This window comes from Ambystoma mexicanum, chromosome 11 (genome assembly GCF_040938575.1).
Source record: "Ambystoma mexicanum isolate Mex_15411 chromosome 11, UKY_AmexF1_1, whole genome shotgun sequence".
In the NCBI taxonomy this organism is placed as follows: domain Eukaryota; kingdom Metazoa; phylum Chordata; class Amphibia; order Caudata; family Ambystomatidae; genus Ambystoma; species Ambystoma mexicanum.
In genome coordinates this window covers 374,285,423-374,312,659 of record NC_090934.1, presented here as the reverse complement: position 1 = coordinate 374,312,659, position 27,237 = coordinate 374,285,423, and the positions used below count along the sequence as shown (strand labels likewise).

The 27,237-nt window shown below is 43.4% G+C and overlaps 1 protein-coding gene across 1 annotated transcript in view; it reads right to left on the bottom strand.

Annotated features, from left to right (window-relative positions):
* Positions 1-2,812: 2,812 nt before the first annotated feature.
* The window catches only part of ANXA2 (annexin A2), a 135,591-nt gene continuing 111,166 nt past the window's right edge, over positions 2,813-27,237 (bottom strand). Inside the window, exons 9-13 of the mRNA XM_069623083.1 lie at positions 17,600-17,693; positions 16,239-16,334; positions 12,676-12,734; positions 6,284-6,406; positions 2,813-3,136 (exon numbers count right to left, since the gene is read on the bottom strand). Of these exons, the coding sequence (XP_069479184.1) occupies positions 3,077-3,136; positions 6,284-6,406; positions 12,676-12,734; positions 16,239-16,334; positions 17,600-17,693 (432 nt within the window). The 3' untranslated portion in view covers positions 2,813-3,076. The remainder of the gene's footprint in view (positions 3,137-6,283; positions 6,407-12,675; positions 12,735-16,238; positions 16,335-17,599; positions 17,694-27,237) is intronic.

Sequence of the window (27,237 nt, the reverse complement as noted above, 5' to 3'; positions counted from 1 at the left end):
CTACTTATCATCCTACCATCCTCTCTACATTCCTGTTTAAACAAAAGAGCTGTTTTTACAAAGCACATTCTGCTGTCTCATTGTGCTCTGTACCTCAAATCCACAAAGCGCACTGCAGTTCAGCTTTCAATGCTCATATTTATTTTTTAGGACAACATTACGGTGTGACTTTATGCACCCCCATCCTGCAGCTGATCTATGGTCTAAGCAGACCAACTCTCATTTCAATAAATACTAATATTAGTCTTGTTAAGATTAGTCATTAGTAGTGTTAGTGTTTAGTCATGCTAACATTGTTAGCACCATACATTACACTATGCTGTGCTAAACCCCCTCTTTAGTTTGCCCTCAATGCTTCACATCATTACTATCACCCACCTAACACCTGCAGCAACATAATTTCTTAAGTGGCACACAGGGGTGCCGCTAGCATTAGTGCACGGTTGAAATGTGTGTACTCATTATCCCTACAAACCAAGCTACAAACCCATCCACCTCAGACAACCAAAAGGTTAAACAGTGGATGCCGCCCTTCCGGACACAACATGCCCAGTGCACAAAACAAAGCACATTCATAAAGCTCACATGCACATATACGAGTTGCTCCTGATTATGCATGCATGAACAGACAAGCACAGCATCTAGCCTATCCCTCTCTCCTTCACTCACCAACCCTACCCACTTTTCTTTGCAGAACCACGTGTGCACCTGGAGACAATCAAAATGGCAGCGATGCACAAAATAAATCAACTTAATATACCAGATAAAATAAACTGTTGAATGAACAAGGGGAGCTGTCAAAAAAAGAAGGGGTGGAATAGTTCCTCGGCATGAAGCACATGAAGGAACTAGTCAAGCGATACGTCTTCCATATGTTTCCATCAAGGGGGGACTTAAGTCTACAAAGGTGATAATGTGGTTGTACAGGGTAGGGGTTTCCTCTTCATTGGAAAGCCTGGAGAGTGATTCTCAAATGTTCTAAATGTTTCGTTTTTATTTAGTCACCTGATTAGTGACATATGAAAGTGGGAGGCATGGAGTGCGACTCAGGGCTTTTACGATTAGTTTCTGTTATAATAGGATGTTTCTGGTGTTGTCTTGCAAGAAAAATAAAGTTGTCTCTGACTTTATCACTACCCTAATTTGATGGGTGATCCTAGTTTCTCTGGTAAGGGATCATTTTCTCCTTTCCTCCCAGCTCACCCTCTCTTCCCCCCAGGCTAAGCCACTTCCAGCACTTCCACCCACCTTCTCGGTTATCCGACCCTGGAAGCGTGTGTCAGTTGAGGCTTTAGCCACCATTTTTGAACCCCCGAACCCCATTGGCTGACTCACACCCTGACACAGCCCTTTCCATGCTCCACTCTTCTATATCTGATACTCTCGATGTTCTTGCCCCTGTCATGAGGATCCGCTTGAAGCCCAAAGCCAAGTGCAATTTCTGGTACGACTCAGACCTCGTCACCCTCAAACGTAAGTGCAGGGTGGCTGAGTGGAAATGGCATGCTTCTGGTACATTCTCTGACAAACTGGCCTGCTGCCTGCTCTAAAGGCAATACCGGCTCTCTGTCCGCATGAAGAAGAGAGCTCACATCCAAGCCTGCATCTCTGCGGCATCTAACAACTCGGCCAAACTCTTACAAATATGAAAGGAACTGGCCAATCCTGCTGCAGTCTCTACCTCTCCTGTCCCTTCCCAGGCCTTCTGCACGACTCTGGCTTCTCATTTTATCTCTAAAACTCAGGACATCCTGTCCTCTCTCTCTTCCTCTCCCCCTCCCCCTCGACTCCCTGTTCTTTGTCTGGCCCTTCTTCGGCCACCTCTCCTCCCTCCTTCTCTGCCTTTCCCCTGTTCTCCCCAGCCAAGGTTTCCAGACAAGTTCGATCTATGAAAGTCTCATCAAAACAGGTTCATCCCTATTCCTCCAAAACCACCAAGGACGACATTGACTCCCTGGCTCCTGCTCTGGCTGACTTCTGCAACCACTCCTTCGCCACTGGAGTCTTCCCATCCCCCCTGAAACACTCCCTTGTGCACCCGCTTCTTAAGAAACCCTCTGCTGACCCGTCCTGCCCGGCTAACTATCACCCAATCTCCATCACTCCCTTCCTGGGCAAACTCCTGGAAAAGCTGGCCATCTCCCAACTTAATCTTCACACTGAATCTGTTGATTGTCTTCATGACCATCAGTCTGGGTTCAGAGCTGCCAGAAGTACGGAAACTGTTCTCCTGAACATTCGTGAAGACCTGCTTTCAAACCTTGATTCCATCACCCCCAGTATCCTGATCTTACTTGACCTCTCTTCTGCCTTTGACACAGTCAACCATGCCATCCGGCTCAACCGTCTCCGTGATAACCTGGGTATCACCGGTAAGGCCCTGGTGTGGCTGACTTCTTTCGACTCTGATCGATCCTCCCAGGTGCAACTTGGGTCTTTCCTCTCCTCTATCTCTACCTGTGGTGTACCCGAGGGGTTTAACCTCTCTCCCTGGCTGTTCAACCAAAACCTTACAATCTTCCCCTGCACTTGCGCATTCTGAATGACACTTGCCCTAGTAGGATCGCTGTCTCTGTCTTCCCTCTGTTCCCCCTTCTTTGCCGTGTCGCGCCTTGAAACACTTATTTATAGGTGCGTTATAAATGCCATATCATATCATAGCACAAGCAGGGACTGCACACATTTACACAGGTCTAATGTAAAAAAAGAAAATCAGAGATCATGCTTTCATGCTCCTAAATGTAGCTTTAACTCTCACTTATTCCAGAACTACCACCGCATTAGGTAGAAATAAAGCAATTTGAAGAGGAAATAAAATAAAAAGTAATTTTATTCATCTTTTACAGTAAACCATACACAAGAGATGTCATCTGTCACAATGATAGCTTCATTTAAATTCTGGAATGTTAGAACAATGGATTTCGTCTTGGAATCCTTTGGGCAGAAGGCAAGGTCAGGAGAGCAAAAACTAACATTAGTCTGCTGAATACTGATGCAAAGTACTGCTAGCGAGGCAGACGGGTCAGCTTGGATTACAAAAGTTTGAGAAGCGGAAGGTGGGATCAGGGGATTAGTCTCAGTCATCTCCTGCGCACAAGTTCAGCAACGCCTTCTGGTAGTCACCCTTTGTGTCTTGCTGCAAAAGAGGAGAATGAGAAACTGTGAATGCCTCGCAGAGTCATGCCTGCCAGCCATCATCCTAGACAATGATTGGTTGTATGTTAAGATTTTCAAATAGTTGTACATTTCTCTAGTGTCCATCAACACAGGACACTGGTAAGTGGGAGGAACCACACTGGAGCCATCAGGTACAAAATTGGAATAAGCGTTATTGCTGTGGGGTAATAAATAGGAAATAGGGAGGGAGGTAAGGTGGATACATCCTTAGACTATCACCTCCCATCCTGAAGTTCCCAACTGACCTATGTGGAACACTGCAGAGGCACAGTGCTCCACCACACCAACATTCTAATAGCTTGCATTGGATTAGCAGACACTACAATCCCACATGCCTGCAAATAGTGTGTATATTAGTTTTACGGCAACCACGCTGCTCTGTGATCAAAGTAAGGGTGTACCAAATAGCACATTCTGAAGTCGATTGGGTAGTTGGAAATGTTTTCTGATGAATCCACCATCTGCAATGTTTTTCATTAATAAACTTCCAAACTTAAAAAACATGCTTCAAAATAAAAAATAAAAAGCATTTGTGAACATTTCTGTTCATATTTATTTAGACGACTTTTTAAAAAATAAACATCCAATTAAAGCACCAAACCAAAATATGGCATTTGCTTGACCCATTACCTACCACCCTCATGCCAAAGGTAAAATAAAACCTAACACCTGGCATTACCAAGACTTTGGGGGAGTGTACAGATCTCACCCTCCAACCACCTCCAATTTCGACATATATACATATCATAAGGGCAACATAATCACACTTTAATTGGACATATATATAATTCACTTAGTAAACTACCTATTTTTTAAATAAAGCCATTATTTTACCTGGATTAGCATTTAAAAAATTCTAAAAGTAAGCAATGGGCTTCAGATTCGTAATCAGAAAAGTATTCATTTAAATACAAATGTATAACTTTCAGCTGAACTTCAAACAAACACCTTTAAGGAGACAAACGTCTGTACAGCCCCTGTGCAGAGCTTTCCAGTGATGCACAGCTGTACCATTCTTGGTACAGTACTGTTGGATACAAAAATAACTGGGCTTAGTCTGCCCACTTTTTGACTGGTCTTTCCCTCCACAGATTTTGTAATTTTCTCCTCATACTTCCGCCGGATATAGTTGCTTTCACTTTCTGTCTCCAAAGTGTGAAACAAAAATGTGTGTTGTACGTTGGAGACACTATTGAAGCAATAGAACCCGAGGATGGGGTATTACCGGTTGGGTAATGCCCCAAGCACAATAGGAGGGGGGCATCACTGGTCAGAGAATGCCCCCGGGGTGTTACAAGCCCAAGCAAACCAAGGATGCTAGTGCTATTGGTACCCCGGAACGTTGTACCGGGGTACTAATAGTATTTTCTCTCGAGTTGAGAAACCGTGTGTAAACGGTTTCTCAACTCAAGAAAAAAAAAGCAAAAATAAATGTCTCCCATGGATCGGGGAGAAGGGACTACACATAGTCCCGTCTCCCTTTCCATGGTGGCTAATCACGTGGTGGAGAAGTGCCGGGACCAGTACTGTTCTCAGCACCAACGAGGGAGAGAGCAGTGCAGGTAAGTGGGGTTGGTGTAGGAAGGGGAATAGATATTTGGGTAAGGGGGGTGCGGGGGAGGAGCAGGGGACATGGGGAGCGTACATACCTTCATTCCATGGCAAAGAAAGGTGGCAGCCTCCCTCTCTGAGGAGGCTCGGTGCGGGTTCTTTACCTGTGTGGTAAGGACCTTGTTCTAAGCCTCATCATTGGCTGGGAGGCCGCTACACCCCACTCCCAAGGCACTAATGTATTTTCTATTTTATTCAGTCCTGTGATCATTGTTTCATTCTAGGCAACCAGGCCATTTGAAAACAGTGAAAAGTTCTGTTATAGATGCAAACCAAGGGTACACTGGGCTTGGACATCCACTGGCCCTCACTAAGAGGTTTAGAGAAACGCAACTGCAGTACAACACAAAGGGCCAATTAATTCTCTAGAAAGCCATATAGGAAGGTGGCCCACATTTAATCACACCCACTGAGATATCAGGGAGTAAGGTGACAAGCTCCGATCTCTTCTTTAGACTCTTAGGGTCAGGGTCAAGAATCAGGGGAATGCTGCACCAGGCACATTTGATTCCTTCCATCCCTGAGGGAAAGAGACAAGCGTATCTCGGATGGAGTGACCACAAAGGGCAATCAAGACAAACAGATGAATCGGGGCATCCCAGGGAATGAGATGAATCAAGGAATTGCATCCCACACGGAAAGCAATAGCAAAGACCTTTCATGAGGAAAACAAACAAATCGGGGAATTCAAGTAATTCCCGAGACATAAAACCTAAAATTGTGGCTGTATTTTTTTTTCTCCAACTCTTGATTGCTTGTCCTTTCCTGAGTGTCCTCCTACCTACTTGGGTGGGAGAGGTCCTGCTAGGTCTTTTGTCTTTGGCGGGCTTCTTTGCCTGCTCTGCATGCTTGAAAGGACAGGAAGTGGGGGAGGTGACCAAAACTCCTCTGATCTTTGTCCTGCATGTGTCTGCTTGGACCCAGTTCACACTGGGAGGCTGGCTGTACCTTTGGACAAGTCAGCCCCCAGATTTCCATGAAGGCTTGAACGTTGATTGGTGAATCCCACCGGTTTTCCTGCATAAAAAGCGAGGGTCCTGGAGCAGAAAGGCAGAGTCTACCAACGGAAAGAAGAATCTGGAGAATAAGAAGCAGAACAACGTCTGCAGCAACGACCAGTGACTGCTAAGTAACTGCTGCTGCTCCTAACTCCTCTTCTGCTAGACATGGAAGACCAGACCGTTTGACTTCCTCCCTTGGATTGGTGGGCCTAGCCATTCTCGAGTACTTGATTTTGAGACATCCTGTACTTTGTTTTTATCTACAGCCCTTTTCCCTCCTAGACTAAGCCTGGCTGCTCGGCCATGGCTACCAAACCTTTTGGGTAGTTCAAGCCAAACCTAAGAGTTGGAGCCCTGTACATCAAAGAGTGAGTTTTCTACAGTCCTACCACAGGTGGACTTTAGTACAACTCCCTTACAAATAGTACAATACAGCTGCTTGGAAATAGTAATTAAAAGACCCATAGTTATGGTTAGGAAACAGTGGTACTTACGCTGATGAAGTAATGCAGTGATTTGCCATACTTCTTTTTGAATTCCTTCCTAATTTTCAGCATATCAATTTCACTGCGAGCCACCATGATCCGGATCAAGATCTTGTCTTTGGTTCCTTTGCCCTGAAATGCAGATACAGTGACACATAAATATAAGGGCAAATAAGAAACTGTCAGACTTCAAACAATTTGCACTAAGGTGATCTTTGATATTCAACCTGTAATATCTCCGTAGGACAGCCAACCTACAAACGTGTAGGAGGGACTAATAATCTCTCGGTCAAAATCTGCCAACTCAGATCTGATCAGTACCATCAGCAAAAAAGTAGAATTGTCTAAACAGAATCTGTGTGATCATGCCGGATAATTAATATCAGCTGTGAATACACCTGCAGTAGTGGCATTTCCGTTTTGTATTTTTATTTTACAAGGGTCACCCTTCTGTGTACTCTCTACCCCTCCCTCCTGGACCATACTACCCTTCGCCTTCACCCACAAAAAAGGGAGAAACGGGGTAATGCTGCTGCCAGCATGTTTGTCACTGGCATTCTATTGCCAGCATGCAGACCTGTAAGGCTCTAAAACTGAATCAGAGGACCGTCAAATTCCATAAACACTGGCTGCTTCCATAAAAACAGACTCATTAAAATGGAGGGTGCGGGAGAGTAAAAAAGGGAGAGGAAAGAGGGGAGGTTTTGAGTGCAAATGTTGTAAAAATCCTAATAAAAACTATTTTGAAAAAAAGAATGTCCACGGATGGTCAGTAAAGGTGTTGGCAGTAAAAAAATAATCTGATTTCCATTAAGGAAATGGAGATACCACATAGATCTACAGCAGAGCAATATTAAAATAGTACCAAGAGCAGCACATAACCAAATCAGATGCTTAACCAAATACTTACCGAGCAGTATGAAAACACTGAGGACCAGCAAGACCAGCCATAAGTAACATTATAGAACAAAGGTAGTGGGGGGCGTAGCTCGAGCCCATGGAGTAGAGTCGGGCCTTACTGAAGCTCCCGTCAGGATCCTTCCCAGGATCCTATTACCAGGTGGTATACAGTGAATCCAGAGACATTGAGCATGCCGACATATTAAGGAGGCATTTCCCCTGCACCGACGAGCGAAGCCGGTGCAAAACGGAGCCGTCTACGCCGAGTAAACTGCCCGTCAACTGAAGGCCAGGGACGGGCTAGATGGCGGTCGCAGCCACGGCCTCGGCTGAGGAGGAGGAGGAACCACGGCCAACATGAAAGCAAATCAGGCTGGCAACTCTGAAGGTGGAGAAGACTGTCCCCGAGCAGGTGCGGGGAACCCAAGCAACGCGGCTGGGTGTGTGAAGTGCTGGTCACTGACGCGCAGCCCCTCGGGGCAGACGATGTGGCTCTGCAACCTGCGACACTAGAGAGGTAACCGGAGGCACGGCGGACCCACCAATGGACCTAGCTTGGCTGGATTGAGGTCTGGAATGCGCTTGGCAATGCAGGACTGGGCACCATTGCCTGGCCCTGAGCGGAAGGGCAGCATACCGTCTGGGTGAGAATCAGGTCGTTGGGAGGTGCGGGTGCGGTCGCCGGCTGGGTGAGCGCACTGGAGGCCCCCACAGGCGACCATGTGTTGGAGGCGCGAAACCCAAATGCGCAACTACCACAATTGTGAACCCGAACGGAGCTGGCCCTAGCAATTCACGGACACAAGAGGAATGCATAGCCCTGGACATACGGCTTGAGTCAACGATGCATGCACCAGGGTGGAACGCAGTGCTCCTCCTGCTGACACAGCTGGGGAAGCTAACTTAACTGTGGTCAGCCTGAAATGAACAGTGCCGGAGGGCAGACAATTGGGCCTCCTACAGCGGAGAACGAAGGTAGGTGCCGCGTGCTGGGGGTTGAGGCACTGTAGCGAGAAGCATTCTCCATGGACAGGGAACTTCCCCCCCTATGGATCAACTGCATAGCAATAAACCCATAGGAGCAGCAAAACTGGGCTGCGCATAATAGACATGTGCGCCTCGAGGAGGGCAGTGGTCGGCAGTAAGACCATCACAACAGTTACAGTTTGAACCTATCTGCCCCTACAACATCATGCCACTGCAAAACAGACTTGCCGGTGAGTAACTGATAATGCACTGAGTAGAAGTGGATACATAGACTCAAGTGGTCTCCACAGAGTAGCGGAAAGCCAGACACCGCTGAGGGCAGGCAGCCCTGCCAGGCAATGAACTCTGGTGGTGCGAACAGTCTGGGGCTTGGAATCAACCATACCTATGACACTAATGAGGTGGTGCACGATGCTAGTGGCCACGCGCTACCTAGTGGTGTAGCGATGGGGTTACTGAGCGAATATAGCTCTACAATCACTGCAAGGGCTACTACTCAGGCGGCCATAATAATCGTAGCAAGGATCCAGCAGGGCCCACAGGCACCACGCTGCAGCGCAGTCCAACAACTGAGTAACATCGGAAGGAGGGAGCGTCAGGCCACACCCCAGGACCCGCCTAGCCATAAACAAACAAGGACATGTCCCCTACCAAAGGGAAGAAAAGAAACACGATCATGGAATCCTTCAATGCAGCCAGACCCTGTGAGACATCACAAACCAACATGACGGCACAGGAAGAAGCGGGGGCTTTGGGCGCTGGAGGCAGGAATGACCAAGCGCTGGAAGCAATAGCAGCGCTGAGAGCATTTATTAACACAAAAATTGAAGAGGTCAAGGTCAACATGCAATTAATGCGGCAGGATATACGTAATCTAGCGGAAAGAGTGACGGCTACAGAGGCCGGGCTAAAAGAGACAACTGGGTCCACGAATGTGCTAGAAGTGAGACTGGAAGAATTGGAAAGGAGAAATGCAATGCTGGAATCACGCTCGGAAGATGCTGAAGGGCGAGCCCAGTGCAACAATGTGCGGTTGCTGGGTGTTCCCGAGAGGATGGAGGGCCTGAACCCCACAAGCTTTGTAGAAACCTTGCTTTCATAGGAGGTGGGTGCTGGTAACCTTACGCAGGGGTTTGCGGTGCAGAGGGCCCACAGATCCCTACAAAAAAAGCCTCCCCTGGGATCACACCACCAGCTGATTATTGCAAGGATCTTGAACTTCCAGGACAGGGAGGTCATACTAAAGCAATCGTGAGAAGGCGGGGTGATACGTCGAGACAATTCCAACATAACCATATACCTTGATTATACGCCTGCAGTCAAAAGAGCCAGAAACTCCTTTGTTCCAATTAAAGTGAGACTTTGGCAGCTGAATCTTAAGTACATGCTATTGTACCCGTCCAGACTTAATGTGATCTACAAGGGCTGTGCTATTTTACTTGCGACTCCGGCTGTGGCTGCTATGTGGCTACAGCATAATCATCTGGTAGGAGGTGAAGAAAAGGGCACTTGATCGAAGCCCCACCACGAGAGGGAGGCAGGAATGGGGGGGAAATATAAACTCACTGACGTGGGTATTGTTGCTTGCAAAATAGAAATGGGTACCCACCGAATCCACATGAAGGAAATTTAAGTTTGACGGGGGTGACACGTTGCCACTTAACCTGGGCCTACAGGTCTAACCCATGCAATGGTTGATGTTGGCCTGTTGCCGACAAAATGTAACTCGCACACAATGGCCCGGATGGGTCATGTAGGAGCGGGGGCACCCGAGCGCTGTGTGACGGTAGCAGCAGCTGGGTGTGTTTAGATAGTTGTGTTTGTTGTTTATTTAGTTTTAGGCACTTCACTTAGACAGGGCAGGTGCAAGGGTAAGCCTAATAGGTATGGTGGCAAGTTGGGGGTGCTGGGGTTGCTATGTTGAATGGCTGGGCACAAACTGTGAGGATGGGTGGGAGAGGTGGTGGAACACAGGGAAGTGGTGTAGGTACCTATGGAGGTAAGCATTAGGATACTAACTTGGAATATTCAGGGAATGGGTTCATACCTGCGTAGGAACCATGTGAAATCCTTCCTTAACAGAAAGAAAGTGTCTATCGCACTACTGCAGGAAACCCACCTAACAGAGGGAGATCTGTCGAAGTTGAACGAAGGCTGCGGGTACAGGGATGTGGGGTGGCTTACTCCAAATATGCTTGTGTAGTTTACACATGGATAAATGACGATGTGCCCTTTCGGTTGCTGGGGATGGAGGCTGACAGAGACAGGCGGGATCTGATACTACAGGGCTTCATAGAACAAGTGGAAGTATGCATAGTTAATTCCTATTTCCCCAACAATGGTATCCCGGTGCACCTGACATGCTGTGCGCCAAAATAAAGCCACACAGGGAATATTTTTTTATATGGGGATGTGATTTCAATTGTGTCAGGAACATAGACTTGGACAGGTCCTTCCCACCAGTGAACAGCTTAGCGGCAGCATCGACTGCACTAAACACATTATTGGGGAGCCTAGACTTGGTCGACATATGGAGAGAGCTGCAACTGAATGACAGGGGTTACTCCTAGTTGTCTCCACCACACGATTTCCACACCAGGATAGACTATCTACACTGCCTCCTTAGCCTTCTTCCCTGAGGGAGAGGTTCACATTGCAAGTGGCAACTTTCAATTACTGACTGAAGACCCCATTAGAGTTCAAGCCACTGTGTCTTTAGTGTCCCTGTGTCTGTAGGAACAACAGAATATGGATGTGTACAACTCCATACCAGAAAACACCAAAGAATATTGTAAGGACAGTGTACTTGTAAATGGTCAGGAGACTCCTTCCAACAGAGACACTGGCATTACAGTGGTTGATAAAAGTGTTTTCAAACCTGAGGATGTAGCTAAGGCCATCCTTCTATTCCCAAGAAGAAGAAAGAGACAAAGGAGATATCCAAGGTCTCTGTGAGAAAGAAAGGTCCCAGACCTAAACCTGTTCACAGGACAAGGACATCCCTGAGAGGACGGTCCATAACTAGGGGATTGTCTGTGTGACATAAAAGTCACAGGAGCAGAGAGAAGGGGGATACTAAATATCCCCTTGGCACTCCACAGCAGGTGGTGTGTGTCAATCTCTCAGACTACCAATTTTTGGTAAAGTATCTCTCTATCTTTAAGAACTGTAGTTACTCTAAGATATAGAAAATAATCTAAAAGGAGGACCCAAAGGGTCCCCAGCAACACTGCCCATAAGGCGCTGTGTGCTGCAATAGAAAAATACATATGCCTTAAAAACAGATATGAAGTAAAGTAGGCTCCATAGGACATTAAAAATCAATTAACAGAGTTCCAAACGACAGAGCCCCAAAGAATGAACGAGTGGAAAAAGGCTCACTCATTCAGTATTAAAGAAAAGGGTCTAGAAGTCCAGCAAAAAGTGCTGGGGGTCTCACTAGGAGAGGGGGTGATGCATAAACATGATAAATCTCCCTAACAGGGGGTCCATAAAATGGAGGGAAAAGGTGCTGTAAAGAGACATCTTTGCTAACAATAAGATATGTATGCTCTTAATGATTGGATTACTGTAGCAATTCTCAGGTGACATAACTTGACTGCAATAAATTGAATTGTGTTTCGAAAATAGGATGAACTAATGTGTCTTCTCATGTTCTAGTATTATGATTATTGGAATACTGATAGATACCTGTGAGCCATTTTAAGGACAAAGATGCAAGTGTCAGAGGTGTAATTACATGTAATTTCCGATAAACTTCATGATGTTAATGATTAAATAAATGAAACTTAAAAAATATGACAATGCCAGCTGAAAATGTTAATATTGCGGGAGTGTTTCTTAGGAATTGCACCAAGTGGACGCATGCACTAGTGCATCTCCTGCATGTGTATGGAAACAAGGGGCCTCAAAATGATGCAACATTCATATGCCCTTCTCTACTTGCCCTCCATTTCTCAGATAAGCAAACCATGTGGCAAAGGGGAGTGATTCCAGGCATTTCAAAGGTGTTACTCGAATCACAAATGGGAAGCTCTCTGAAATATCTGAAAAAAGAAATCACCTCTCTACACTTGTTTGAAACAGGGATGAACAGAGCATAGAAGGGTCATTCTTTTGAACCTTTCTTTATTTTCTTTCAATTGCACAGTAGCTGTACGAACTACTGCTGCCCTGGTTGCATTTCTATCCCTCAAAAACAGTTTGGGTTCTGGGAGCCTATGATATATATATATATATATATATATATATAGTTTTGGGAACCTGCTCGCCCGATGCCAATGGATGCAAGGGAGCTGAACAGCACATCACATGCCTCATTCTCACCCCCTGGGAAATGTAGAGTTTAGCTTGGTCAGGATGGCGACCTTCACATTTCTTAGAGGGGAATCTAAAAAACACACCTTCTGTGCTATTGTAAATGTCCACTTCTTTTTGAATCAGTCCCAATCTATACAAAGGACTGATATGAGGGGAACAGCTTCATCAAATGCAAGCACTACACAATAACGTACCTTCATTGAATCGTACAGCCTGTCAGCAAAGTACATGTGCTTGTTCTGAATGCACTGCACTGTAAAGAAATAGAATAGTTACGTCTATTAATTGTAATGTTCCATTTTGTCAGAGGTTGATCACTCCATTGAGTAACAAACTTTGATCAGTGTTAAACATGTGTCAAAGAGAAGGCAATGAGACAATAACACACAGAGGGAACACAACACTAACAGTTTATCTATGACACACACCAGTGAAGTTCATGTTCAATATGAGCCAACCTTTAGAAAGTACAGCATAACCTTGCAATTGGCAATAACACTAATACTGAACCGATGTTGAGTGAGGTTTGGTGGTAGTGAAGGGCATGGAGCATCAGAGAGAGGGTTAATCACAATATATACTCAACGTAATTAAGCATAAACAGTAGTGGGTACTCTGCTTGAAAGGAATGCAATCATGCTTTTTACAGTAACGTACGATTCTGTATGGAATCTGACAGTAAGGGATGGACTCCTCTGCCAAGACATGGACGACTCTTTGAAATAATTTAGTTAGATCGGTAACTAAAGCAATGTGGAAGTCATGCTCATCAGTTAGGTGAATAGAAATGTAAATTCACACAGAAATGTGTTGTTTCTATGCTTTTTACAGGTATTTCACCAAACAAGGATTTTTTTAAAACAAACACATTCAATGTGCTACTCATGTAAATATCCCGTAAGTATAGTTTCTAGAATATTTCATGGTATAACGTTTTTATTTTGCAATATAAACAAATAAAATGCAACAATAACCAGTCAAATACCCAGCAGTACAATACAACAGAAGTATTTTGATTCTAGGCCGCATTCAAATAATTTGAACAGAAACATTTTCCGTAACACCAACAGGATGTAACAAGTTATTACATTGCGTATGTTTTCATCCTACAAAAACACAGAAGAGCGTCCCACATAGTCAGATACTTAGAGTGAAATCTGTTGTGAGTGATGAATGTGAGTGTAAAACCAGTTGGAGATGGTGCTCAAAACATTTTCCTTTTGTGGCTACTCTGATGAAGAATTAAGAGAGGCTAAACATAATGAACGCACCCAACCGTCTTTGGTGTTTGTTTCCAAATATTCCCCACAAAGTCAGAAAACCAAAAAGATTGTATGTAAGCATTTGGATAGCTTTAAACATGACATCAAATCAAGCCGTTATTTCCAATCTGCCCGTTTTCAGATATAAAAGAGCTTTACATTAAACGGTATCACAATTGATGTTTTACATTAGAGAATTTTAAATCAGATCAATCCTGGGGTCTTTTATATTTGGATACTAGGACAATTTTAAATTTCACCCTGTATCATATTTGGATGAAAAGAGTAACGACTGAGCCAGAGTTGTGGTCCTTGTGATAAGATAATATGATCTTTCATAGTTCCTATATGTTTATGTAATTAAGTTTTTATATGGGATTACATATGACATGATAATAATGCTTATGATCGTTATTTTATTTCGATTTTAAGATTTTTCTGTATCAGGTGTTATTCATAATTTGTGACAAATATAAGAAATTATTATTGTAAAGTATATATTATGTTGGAATGTAGTGTTAAAAGATTTATTTAACCAAACAACACTTTAATTAAAAAAATTGAAAAATAAAAAAAATATAAAAGTAGCAGCAATTTACTGGATCTGTTAATAAGAACTGATATTGCGAACCTCACAAATAACATCAAGTAACATCAAGACTAAGAAAACAGGTACATTTCATCAAGGATCATATAGTTTTCCAACTAGGAACAGGGGAAAACCTGGTTAAACCATTTTTGCAACTTGTGAAACTGCCAATATCATCAGTTGAAGTAATTGCCCATGTGGCAAAGGCACTCTTTCATATTTTAATTGGGTTGTTTTCGACAGTATAATCACATTGTCGGAATACATATGTGAAATAACATATATGAAATTATGGAAGCTATTATTGGACTTCCTTCTGTTGTTTATCTTCTATTTGATCATTAGAAAATAATCAGAAAATCATTGTGCCTGTACATAATTGACATATAAAACTTCTTTTGAAGCCTCAAACTTACTTGCCACATAAAGTTTGAATGTTACTTTTGTACATATTTTCTTCTCCATATTATACATTTGCTCTCAAGACAGTCATCGCATTACTATTTAATTACTTATTTTTTTTTCTATATAACTTTGTGTGCTCACCAGCTCTGATGTAATCATGTTACGTTACATGATGATGTCATCATGCCCCCACACCTCAGGGTGCCATCTTTTAAGAAACCCGCAAACTGTAACTTGTTCACGGTTAGAACGGGCATCAGCCTGTCAATAGGCTACCTGCCTGCATTGCCTCTGGACCTCCCACAGATTTCCCTAAATATTGTTTTTGTGAAATGAATTCGACATTGCTCACAGTGCAAGGATCATTTTGGAAAGTGCTAGTTTTGAAGAGCGTTCTCACCCCTTTTCTGTTTATGTGGACTCCTTATCAAGTGTGAAAATCAACCCTGGCCCACCCTCTGTGGTCCACATGTATAACTTGCTTTATATGGTTCTATTGTTTTTTTTATACCTTTTTTATTGGAACAAACACTTGTTTTTTTGATAGTCAAGGGTTAATTAAAAAATGTGGGTTATTTTACGAGCTTGCAGATCTTCTTGACAATATTTTATGCGCCTAGGACAGGTCTTTTCTATTTCTACTAAAGGTGCTTTACATGTATGATACTTTGTACTCTGGTGGGATTTCGAAAAGGACTTTTTAAATATATATTTCTCGGTTGTTTACAGACATTTCCCTGACAAAAGGTCATTTTGAATTCAGAATGCATTAGACATGGGTTTTGCCGGCTGCTTCCATTCTACTTAAGAAACGGATGCGTTACATAAAAAATGCTGCTCAACTTTCCACTCTTTTGTGAATTTGTGCTAAATGCTAAATTCTGAAAGGCGAGTGAACTCACTATGGTTTACCTACCTCTTGGCTGCACCCAGCAGTAAGGAGTGTACCTCCTTGGGCTTCTCTGGATACAGGTTTTCATATGATATGATAGGCTATTTATAACACGCTTAATACACAAAGGTTTTGGATACTATCCAGATGCTGAGTTTGAGCAATTCCGCTTTGGCTAGAATATTTGGAGTACCTGGAAGATAGTTGATTTTAAGAGTATACTGCGAAATGAAAGAGCCCTGGGGATCAGCCTGTTCTTTCTGCTCTTTATTGGTTGGAGGAACTGGTGATTTCTATTTCTATCTGATCTCTGTGGGATCCAATACAAGCAGTCCTCCCAGAAAAGCTGCAATTCCTTTCTTTGACAGTAACTGATCTCACACAAGGTCCATTTCCTGAGAAGTGTGCTGTCCGACTCCATCTTGTTAAATATACAGTACGACTGTATCAATGTCTATAATGGGGGTCATTGCTGAACAGTCGCACTAATAACCAACATATTTCAATAGCCATGATGACCTTCATACAAACACTACATGACAGTGCTTCACTTTTCTGTCACTTTAAAGAATGGTTTCTGTTATCAACTAATGAAAGTGTATCACTTACCAAGATTACACATGGCATTTTCCATGTCTCCATTGAACTCCTTCTTAACGCTCTCCACCATGTCATAGGGGCAGTAGCTCTTGTACCTATCAAACACTAGGGAAAAGAAAAATGCATCACAAGAAATTATAATGGGGATCTTTTGAAGCAGTGTTCACTTTAGGCTCACTCAATTACATATTGTTAGCTACTGTGCACTGGCACAACAGGAAATTATCTAACCAATGGGCAAAGGCAGGTTTCTAAAGCTGATGAAGACAGACACTCACTTGATTTTTATTTTACCATAGATGTCACAATGACATAATCGAGTATCTTTAAATGATGCCACATAAACATTTTGAAACTGCCAGCGGACTGACACCCTTAGCATGATGGCTATATGTCAGGTTAACTGAAGAGCTTCTTTCCTTCAAATGTGGCAGTGAAAAGGTGATATGCAGTATTAATAACGAAAAATAAATAACAAACTGTTTTAGTGACACCTAAATAATGAAGGAAATGTCGTATTCTTTAGTAAAAGTATATATGGGGGTGGGGTAAGGGATTAAAAAGGATGGGGGTAGTTTGGGGGGGAAGCTGTAGAAACAGGGGGCTTGAGGGGAACCCCCCAAATTAAAAAAGAGAAAAGAAATTTGACATGTTTTCGTTATATAGGTGTCACTGAAAATGTTTTTAAGGGTGTCACTGAATAGCCATTCAGATAGCACAGCCAGTAGGGCACTTGTTTTGACATCAGTGCCGAGCCTGCCGACAGAGGTTCAAATCCCAGCAAGGCCAAACTCAGCCTTTCATCCCTCTGAGGTTGATAAATGAACACCACACACCGTGGGTAATAATAAGCAGCACTCAGCAGCCTGAGGGTTCGTACCGATATATTATTATTATTTGTCGTTATTTTTGTTGTCGTCATAAACACATGTAACCTGAAAAGGCATGGTGTGGTGCCAGATTTATGCACTCAAGGTTCACTGTTGCATGTTTCTGAGCACAAGTAATAATGCTTCTTTCATGATTCTAGATACAGAACTGATGCAAGATAGACTTTAACCAATCCTGGGCCCTGATTAATCAGAGGTTAATTTGAAATGGAATTCATGAAAAGGCCAATGGATCATATGACCCAGTGACAGATCCAAAGAAAAACATTGAGGTTGCAGGACCAGCAGTAACTACATGAGTTGCCATCCCGTGCCCCGCCACCAATTAACTTGTCAAGATAAATGGAAGTCTATTGTATACTGGTTCTATGTTGTTGTTTTTAGGTTCAGACAGTTTTTCCTGGCCAAGCCCATCAATGATTATCAATAGTATAACAGGCACCCACCCTTAGAAATTGCCAGGTGATGCTGGCACTTTACCTTTCTGTAGATGTGGTACGCTACGCTCGGTCATGATGGAGATCCATTTGGCTGAATCAGTCCCCTTTCTCTTTACTCCAGCTTCATACAGCTCCTGGAATCAAAGCACATTACATTGGGCAGTTAGCAGGATCTAGCGGTTTTCCTCATGGCACAAAGGTACAATTTGAAAGTGCAATCCTAGTCTAGCAGAAAAAACACAGACCTGCATCCTACAGCATGCCAATTCATGGATGACAAAAGGGAAACTACGCATGGATTCAGACTGAGACAGGAGCCACTGACGCCGTCCTGTGTCACTACCCAGTACTCAAGGTATTGAAGCAGAGGTTATACACAGACACATTTCATAGTGGTGGCACCCAATATGCTGGCTATGCATGGATGTTTGAACAATTATTCTTTTGTAAACCTGCCTTGCACCCATCTCTAACATCAAAATGTTTTAAGAAATTGTACACATGTAAAATATGAACACAGAACTGATGGTGCATGGGATTTGATATATACACGCATATGATAATATATATGATACTACACGCTGCATCCAAAGGCAGCTCATGCCAACGTGTAGCAGCATATATGTCAACCATAGCAAATAAACAGATTTTATTTCTAAATGCCAAGTTGTCTGTGGCACCCAGGTTTCTGAAAGACTGGCAGTCATTACTGGAGCTTTTTTTAGGAACTTGACAAATAGGACCTATATAGGTGCTGTGGAGGATCAGAAGAAGGACATGGACGCTCTAAAGGCATGTTCTTACTGTGATGTTTTAATTAAAAATAAGGGCTATCTCTCACGTTAACTATGGGGTGATCCCTGCCTATCTTACTAAGAAAGGGGCTCGTCAGTCAGGATGTGTTAGGACAGTTTTTCTGAAATAAAACTAAGGGCTTAGTAAAACCATACAACTGACACAGTAGAAAACTCCACTCTTAGTATAAGGATGTACCACCTGAGTATATGGTAGCGTAGACAGAGCAGCCAGGCTGATTTTAGGAAGGAGAGAGGGCTGTATCTTGGTATGGAGAAATTGTAGCATACATATAGGGCAAAGAAACAAGTAAACACTATGGGCCTGATCACGACTTTGTCGGTAATGCCAGCGGTATTACCGCCAGCGGTATTAGCCCTACCGCCGAACTCCCCGGCGCTAATAGCGCCGGATCACGAGTTCTGAGGTAATGTAATTCCCCATTGAGCCCATTCGGGAATGCCCCATTCCCCATTGGGCTCAATGGGGAAAATGTGCACTCTTACCGCTGGTGGATTTCCCGCCGGCGGTAACAGCACGCATTTTCGGTGGATTTCCCCCCAGCCAAGAGCTGGGGAGAAATCCGCCGAAGTCGTGATTTGGTGGACCCTTAAATCCGGCGGTAATAGCGTGACCGCCGGATTTAAGGGTTACCGCCAAAGTCGTGATGAGGCCCTATGTATTGTAAAAATAAATGGTTTATTTAAATACAAGTAAGCCAAGTGGAATCTTGGGTAAATAAGTACTAATACATTATATATAAACACAATTATCAAAACCAACTCAATACTTAAGGGATACAACCCAAAATATAACCTTATTGAGAATACAATCAGTAGTGAAGGTACGTCAAACAAATTACACATTCTGAATGCAATAAGCTTTTCTTGGAAAGTAGAGCCAGTTTATACATACCTTTTGAATACAGTCGGTATTTCAAGGGTAGTAGACCTTGTCAGTTATGTAGTGACACTCAGTTATGAAATTACATAACAAACTAACTCTGTTACAAGTATTCCTTGTAATCTGACATTTTAGAACTCAGTTATAAATCAACTCCTATGCTTTCTGGAGAGGCCTTCAGCTACTTAGTGACACATATGAACACACACCAACTATTTTAGAATGCGCCAAGCAAATCAGGAACAGTAAAACCCTATTACACTTTTAAGAAAGACAGCAGTATTTCAAGGTAAGTAATAGACCCTGTGACTATTTTGGAAATGCTCTAAGAGGATTCAGGGGAGGCACAACCCAGTGTTACAAGTACACTTTTCTGAATACTGGAACACAAATTCATGAAACAGTGTGAACCTATAACTACATTTAGGATAACCTTCAGTTATGCTAGGCGAGTAAGACCGAATGTTGTAATAAACTATTACGGTTGCTTTTCAGATCAGTGGAACCCAGACTAAGGTAAGCAATACTTCTCTAACTTATTTTAGGATGTCACAAGGCACACCAAGGTTAGTAAAACCCACAATACGCTTTTTAAGAATTGCACACTGCTATTCAAGATAGGTAAGACCTAAGGCAGACTTATTGTAAACAGGCTATACAGCAGGTTAGGGGAAGCAACACCCAGTTGGGGAACTTATACATTAATTTCCTAATAGAAATAGTAAAGTGAAGCCAACAGCATTAATTTTGGGAAGAGGGGGAAACCAATTCACAGGTGAGCAAAATAACCTTATGTATATGTTTGCCATATAACACCAGGGAAAATTGAGAATGGGTTTTGTAAGACTTTTAATTCAATTGTACTGTATAAATTGCTAACTGCATTTTAATTGAATCTCAATTGTACTTTTATTATCTGTTGTTTGTATGTGTGTGTATATGATGATAGAGCTCTTTGAGCTATAACATAATTATAATAAATATATATACTTTTCAGAATGGCAAAACACATTCAAAGGATCGCAAGAACTTTTGTAACTGCTCATATTTCAAAGGGACAGTTACCAACCAACTCTTTCACAAGTAAGTAACTTTTAAATACTTATTATACTTTTCAAGGCAGAATCCTTTTCTTATCCAGCCCTTCCATAGTCCATTGCATAAGTTCTTTCAAGAGGGGCCCTAGAGGTCTCTGGTCTTGCTGTAGGCAGCGTGTGATAGGGTTCAGATGCAGGAAAAGTCAAAGTGCCTGAGGAATTCACTTCAAAACAAGTAAGTAGTTTGGGTCCAGGGACTTCAGAGAAGAAACTATAAAAGGATTCCAACAGTGGGCCTGGGTGGACTGGATGAGAGGACTCCCAATCATATGAAACAACCTAAAAGCTACACAGGAATCACACAAGGCTTGAGGTAAGTAATACCCCAGCCAACACAGTTCTTCAGCACAGAAGAAGAGTTTGCAGCAGGATGTCTTCAAGATCTGCAGCCAAAAACCCGGCTGATTAATTCCTTGTTGTGAAGACTGAGGACAGAACACAGGAAGGGAATTTGCAGCAGGGGTCAACAGGGAAGACTCCAGGCAAGAGTTTCTTAACAGCTGGATGTTTCTCTGTGGTTTTGACACCCTTTTCAGGAGCCAGGTGAAGACTGAATATTTCCAGTCAGATTCTCATTGCTAATGTGGTCCAGCACTCTGGTGAGGGGACTTCTAGGACTTAAATCGTGTCTCTGGAGTACCTGCAGCAGGCCACCAAAGCTCAGGGACGATTCAGTCTTTGGAAGACCATGCACCGCATAATGGCTTCAGGTATTGGGGTATTGCAGCCCTGCAAGGTCAAAGCATGACATGGGATGGCTCAAAATGCAGGTCTTCCTGAGTCTAGTGGATCGCATCAGGCTCTGGGTCGGGGTTGTCATTTTTTGGGACCCCCAGGCAATTGGAAGGAAGGGTAACGGCAGGCTCTGATTACACAGCAGGCTCTCTGGTCCCTGGAAATTGCTATGGCCATTGTTTCTTCATCTTCCTCTTTGGTTTCAACTCCATTGGTTGACTTGTCAGCAGCTTCTAGGTTTGGAGTATTTATTAGAAACTATAGCAAAACTTCTGCATTCTCTCCCTGCATTTTACAGCAAGGGGTGTTCTGTTGTCCAATCAGGACAGCCAGCCCCCCACTGAAAGTTGGTTCCTTTCAGGCAAGGTGGAATGCAAAGGGCTGCAGAGTTTTGGACTCCATCCTCGCTTCCTGCCTTATCCGACACTCTGGAGGCTGGGCGGGGAACCCATAGGATTCCCGCCGAAGACAAAACCTCCACTGGGGTCTTTCACACCCAGAATGGTAGGGGAAGACCTCAGAAACAGAAATCATACAAGAAATGGAGACAAAAGAAGGAGCCCACCATTTTATAAAAATGGTGGCCCTTCTGTGCATTACTGAGGCTGAATTACCAGCCTGCGAGTAATAAAGACTAAAGGTCATAAAGGTAAAACCACTGCCAAACCACTGCCACAAATCGTTTATGCAAAACGCGTAATTGTAAGAAAATGTTACCAGGTAAGTAAAATACGGTATACATTGTATCCCCTCAGCACTCCCCATAAGGTGGGGTGTGCTGGCTCACTTATACAAAATGTAAAAGGGATGGAAATCCCTCTTTACTACTTGAGAACAGTAGTTCACCCAAGTACATGAAGGAGAAATTGACAGGGCAGCCCAAAGGGGCAACCCAGCCTAAGCCCAATCATTGTAGGAAACTATAACTTCAACCATACACTATGGAGAGACATAACAAGGTCACACATACAAAGAGTAAAAGACTAGGTGAGAAAAAGATTCCCCTCTCACCTAGGGACAAGGTAAAATAGTTACCTACTCAAAGCAAAACGTTCTGGGGTTGATAGGGGTCAGGAAGATTTATCATAGATATGAAAATCTTACCTAACAGGATGAATGTCCAAAGACAAATCTGTCCTCTGTCCAAATCTAAGCTCTCAGACTCTTCCACTATTATAACTAAGGGCAGGAGAATGACTCCCTTCTCCTAAGGCTTGCCTTTTGTCAGATGTTTCTTCTCACTTCTCTTAATCCTTTCAGTAGACCAAATGCAAATAGTCTCTTGTCATCCACTATATCAGGTTCTGCATTTCTTTTAAGGGGTTCGTAATTCCATTCTCCTTATTCTTCCTGGTCAAATAGTCTTGTGTCATCCACTATATCAGGTTATGCAGGTCTTTTAAGGGTTGGTAATTCCCTTCGCTGATTATTCTTCCTGATCTCAATTCCCTTGCTCTATTTAATAGACCATATGCAAATATCCCCTTGTCATCCACTATATCAAGTTCTGCAGTTCTTTTAGGGGACTGGTATTTCCCTTGTCCTTTTTCTTCCGGGTTAGCGTTAGTAAGTTTAGGCTCCTTTTCTCCCCAATGCAGGGTTCCTGAATCTCTGTTACACTCTACTTCTCTCTTTTATGGTAGCTCAATCTCCAATCACAATTTCCCCATTCCCAGGGTGCAGTTTCATGTAGGAATGTGGGCTTTGTGGCTTCATAGGTTTGTTCTCCCCAAATGTCTCTCTTTTCTGTACTCCATTTTTATCTTTGAGGGGTGGTCCTTCCCTTTTCCCCATGATAAGCTTCCAATTGTATTTCTCTCCAACTCTATGGTTTTGGTATTTCTTCTTATCGCATTCAAACAGTTCTGTTTCACTGGATTATTTCCAATAGTTCTCCCATTAGTACTGGGACAAGTTTCACTCAACTTACAATGAGTCCTGCTTGCCTTTCCGGTATTTACATTTCCCGTTTTACCTTTTGAGTTCTGGGGAAACGTTGGTGGTACCTGAATGCCCTTGGATTCCCTTTCCTTCTTGTTGCCGCTCTGTGGCTTGCTTTCCACAGCATTTCTTTCCTTGATGTGCTGTTCTTGTCTTTGGGACGTAACAGTGTTTGTGATATCATCCTGAGAGCTGCTGACTCCCCCGGATGGTCTCGGCTCTGTTGTACGGGCAGACTGGCCACCACTTTGATTCCCTGGTCAAGCCACCGCCGCTGTTTCTCCTCCTCCTTGCTTGTCTTTCTTCAGCGAAACCTCATTCAGCTCTGTTACACACAGGGAGCTTTCCCTGCATCTCTCGGGTTTTCACGCTCTCTTGCCTCTCAGCTCACTCTCTGCTCTTGGCCTCCTCCCTCTCACTTGTGTGCCGCACATCCCTTTTCAGCCTCCTTGTCGCAGTACATTGCGGACTTGAATTTAAAAGGATATCTTCCATTTCTTGTTGTTCATAATATAACTTCACGTTATCTTCATGAGTTTAATAACAGTTTGGAATAAAATATAAGTCCATATAACCCATCACTTGGACGCCATCAGGGAGTTCCTCACTGCAACGGGAGTCCATGTCCTCATAGGGGGAGTAGTTCCTGGTGAGGTCCGACTTGCCTCCAACCCCTAAGGAAGGTGTTGCGGCATAGGCGCACCTCCCAAGCCTCACTGGGGGGGAGGGGGAGAAGAGACAAATTCTCTCATTTACTCACAGTGCATTTATAAAATAAATCAATGGCCACAGCCCTGTAGCGACATGCCCTCCCGTAAAAGGCCCTTCTTATTGTGCGTTCTCCTCCCTTTGCACACCCTCACAGCACTCGGTATTTTCCTCTTTACAAGGTGCTGCCCTTAGGTTAAAAAAAAAAGTGACAGTCCTAAGGGTGCTTGCCTCTCGGTCAGCTCCAATAGGACTTTCAAAAATATTTTACATGTTTATAAATCGTTTTTTTAAAGAACCTGTCTAGGCCCAGTGCAATCGTTTTTTATTTTACATTTCAATGCATTTAGAAGAATACTTAAAGAAAGATACCACATTTACAATAATGTTTTGTGCCCTTCAACGTGCAAAAGAGCCCTAATAGGCGTCAGGAAATTATTATTTGAGAGAGCTATTGCAGGTATTTCTGGATGCTGAATGATCACATATAGGTGGCTTGACAAAGCCACAAACAAGACAAAGTAGGTCAGTAAGATGCCTTCTCTGCATTACAGGTCAAATGGCTCAGATCGGGTTCCCTCTAAGATTAAACTCCAATATATCTGGAGAGAGCCGAAGCTTTCTTCAGCAAGACTAAATAAGCACAGGTTGGCTAAAACGGCCATTGATCTGAATGAACTATTGGAGTTTAATAAATAACAATTTTATGGGCGAGATACTAAAGCATCAGTGTTTTGGCACAGATACAATTCTTAAAATGCCATTAAAGAATATACTGCTAACAAAAAGAACATTCTTAAAATGAGAAAAACAGAAATACAACATTTGAATTGAGCTGCACAGCATACACGTGGCATATGTTGCGGGGTTTAAGCACTATAACTTGAAATGTTGGTATAAACAAGTAAGGATTTTACAAATGGAAGCTTCATGGTAAAGTATTGATGACTGTCGCGTCCATTGCATTTTGTAAACATTCAAATGCCAAAAAGGAAACGCCTGTGCCAGATATGCAGAAAGGTTTAAAACCAGAACACTGCAATGGGAATTGAGCTACTGGCAAATCAGGTGGGAGCATTTCCTTCCAAGCCATTGGGTAGCAAAATAATCAACAATGCTGCAGGGGTTCCTTAATGTGAATAATTTAGTCGCTATTTTGCAACCTTTTCAAAGTGTGCCACTTTACAAAGAGTAAATGCACAGTGTCCAAAAGACTACACATGTCTGCAGAAATCGGTTACACGCACACGCATGCACTATTAGAGGGCAGCATGGTAGAAAGCACTCTGAGGGATGGCACTGGATGGACCTTGCTGGGCGAAGGTCACGGGAGTGTGAAATCATACAGAGAGGCAACACTAGATGGATGGCAGAGAAATGGCGTGTAGACGACGACACAGGCTGGCAGCCGTACATGGCTAGAGAGATGGCAGGGAATCTGCTGGATTGGCATATGATATAACACAGTAAACTAGACTATTGGATTCTGTTTAGACATCTTTATGTGTTTTAAGTGGTGTTCAAATCGATTTGTCTATTAGAATAATGAGTTGAATATATTAATTGCTGTATGCATGCAGAATTTAACATAATACTAGGATGAATTTCCACTGGTCTTCTAATCACTACCATGAAAAGTCTTTCAAGGGGAGGCTACTTTCCAATGCAAATATTACATGTGTTATTGCTTCCTTGCCAGTCTTTATTGCTTTAGAAAAGTGTGTGTATTGGGTTTTGTAGATAAGGGTTCGGATGCATTTTCCTCATAGCATGATGGGAACATTTTCCTTGTTCTTTTGGGTGTAGCACTCACCCACTTTCACTGACTGTTTGAAGATGGACTTTTGATTATGTGATGCACAATTATTTTCAGGGAGACATTTTTAGTTCGGGGTATTAGGTGGCGCTGAAAGCGCTCCCTATAAAGCCCAAACTATTGTCATTTAAAATAAGAGCTTTAACAAAAAAATTATAAAATGGGGGCTTTGATTGTAGGTTTGCAATGCTTTTTAATGCAGGTGGCATTTGAGGATGGATTTATGTAGTTTGGCTATGTGTCCCACCCATTTAACAGCAATAGCTAAGTGGAATCTATGTGATTGTTCTCCCATTCCCACCCATTTCCCTCCAGCCACACCTCTTTTTGCACTCTTTGGCTGAATTTGTACTGTGTGGTAAATGTGTCAGTCATGTTTACTTCCAAAATGGCGGCCACCATCTGTTAATGCTATTTAAAAGTTATTTGACTTGATTGATGCTTTAAAATATATCTATTGCAGCTTTCAAGTTATGTTACACATTTCACAGTATTTTTTTTATAAATAATAAACAAGGTAATGTAATAGTTATGTTTTGTTTTAAAATGGCCCTGCAAAATGTACATATAGTGACTAGTGGGTGATTGGTCTAGTGTTCTTTATATAAGAAGTACCTGATTGGCTGTGCAGTTAGTGATGTGATTGAATGTGCAGTGTGTGTTCGTTCCTAGAAAGAAGGCATTTTGTTTCTATATTCCAAGCGAGGACGAGAAAGTATGAGGATGTAAAGAGGGACTTCCTGCCTCTGTGGGTTAGGACTAGCCCACTTCACCCCAGGGCCCAGCCCAGGGGCCCGGTCCTACTCCTCACCGCCATGGTGCGGTGTAACAGTTATGACGGCGCATTCCTAGATTCTCGATTTGTGCTAAATGGTAACGGCGTTGGAGCGGCTTGATTTTAAAGTGTATGACTACTGATTCGTGGCTATGCATCATTGGTGCGACGTAGCACTGGTTATTTTGATTTTGCAGAGCATGCCTTTGGTGCAGGGGCTCAAGAGGATCGTCTTCGATGCTTTGTCTTTCTCCTGAGCCAGGTGTAGGGTCGCTCGGGCCGAACATTCAAGCACTGCCAGTTTCCCCCGGTCGCGGCTGGGCAGATACACAGAGAGTCCGTAGGGTGCTCAGGCTGCAAACACCTTTCTTTTGTCGGTGGCGGAGCCTTTTATGTGCATGGTGGAGCGTTTGCAGCTCTGAGGGCTCACAGGGCACCAGTTGCCTTGCGGGTCTGTGCTGGTTGGGGTGAGCAACACAGAGCGCCCATTTGTGGATAACATCTTGGATGCAAGCCCCTGTCATTGCCCTTTACAACCTGCTACTGTAGGCACACTGACATCCCCAGAGGTCCGTGCGGCCCGCACATGATCCTCGGCAGCATTCGTAAGTACGCAGGCAGCCCCTCTTCCCTCCTCAGCCTCCTTTACTTCTGAAGCAATGGTGGTGAGAGGGGCCCGCACAGCACCCAAAGGTGCAAACGCGGGGAGCAGGAAGCCCCAGTGGATCACCACAAATAATTGTGTGAACTTGGCAAACCCTTTGTACACGCCATGTAAATAAAATGGATTTACCATTTACCAACATGCTGCACAATGTGCACAGAGTGTCTGAACCAGAGTGTACCCCTGCATCTCTGAAGTTGTAGACCATATTGTTAATGCCTTTGACAAGAAGGGCATTTACCCC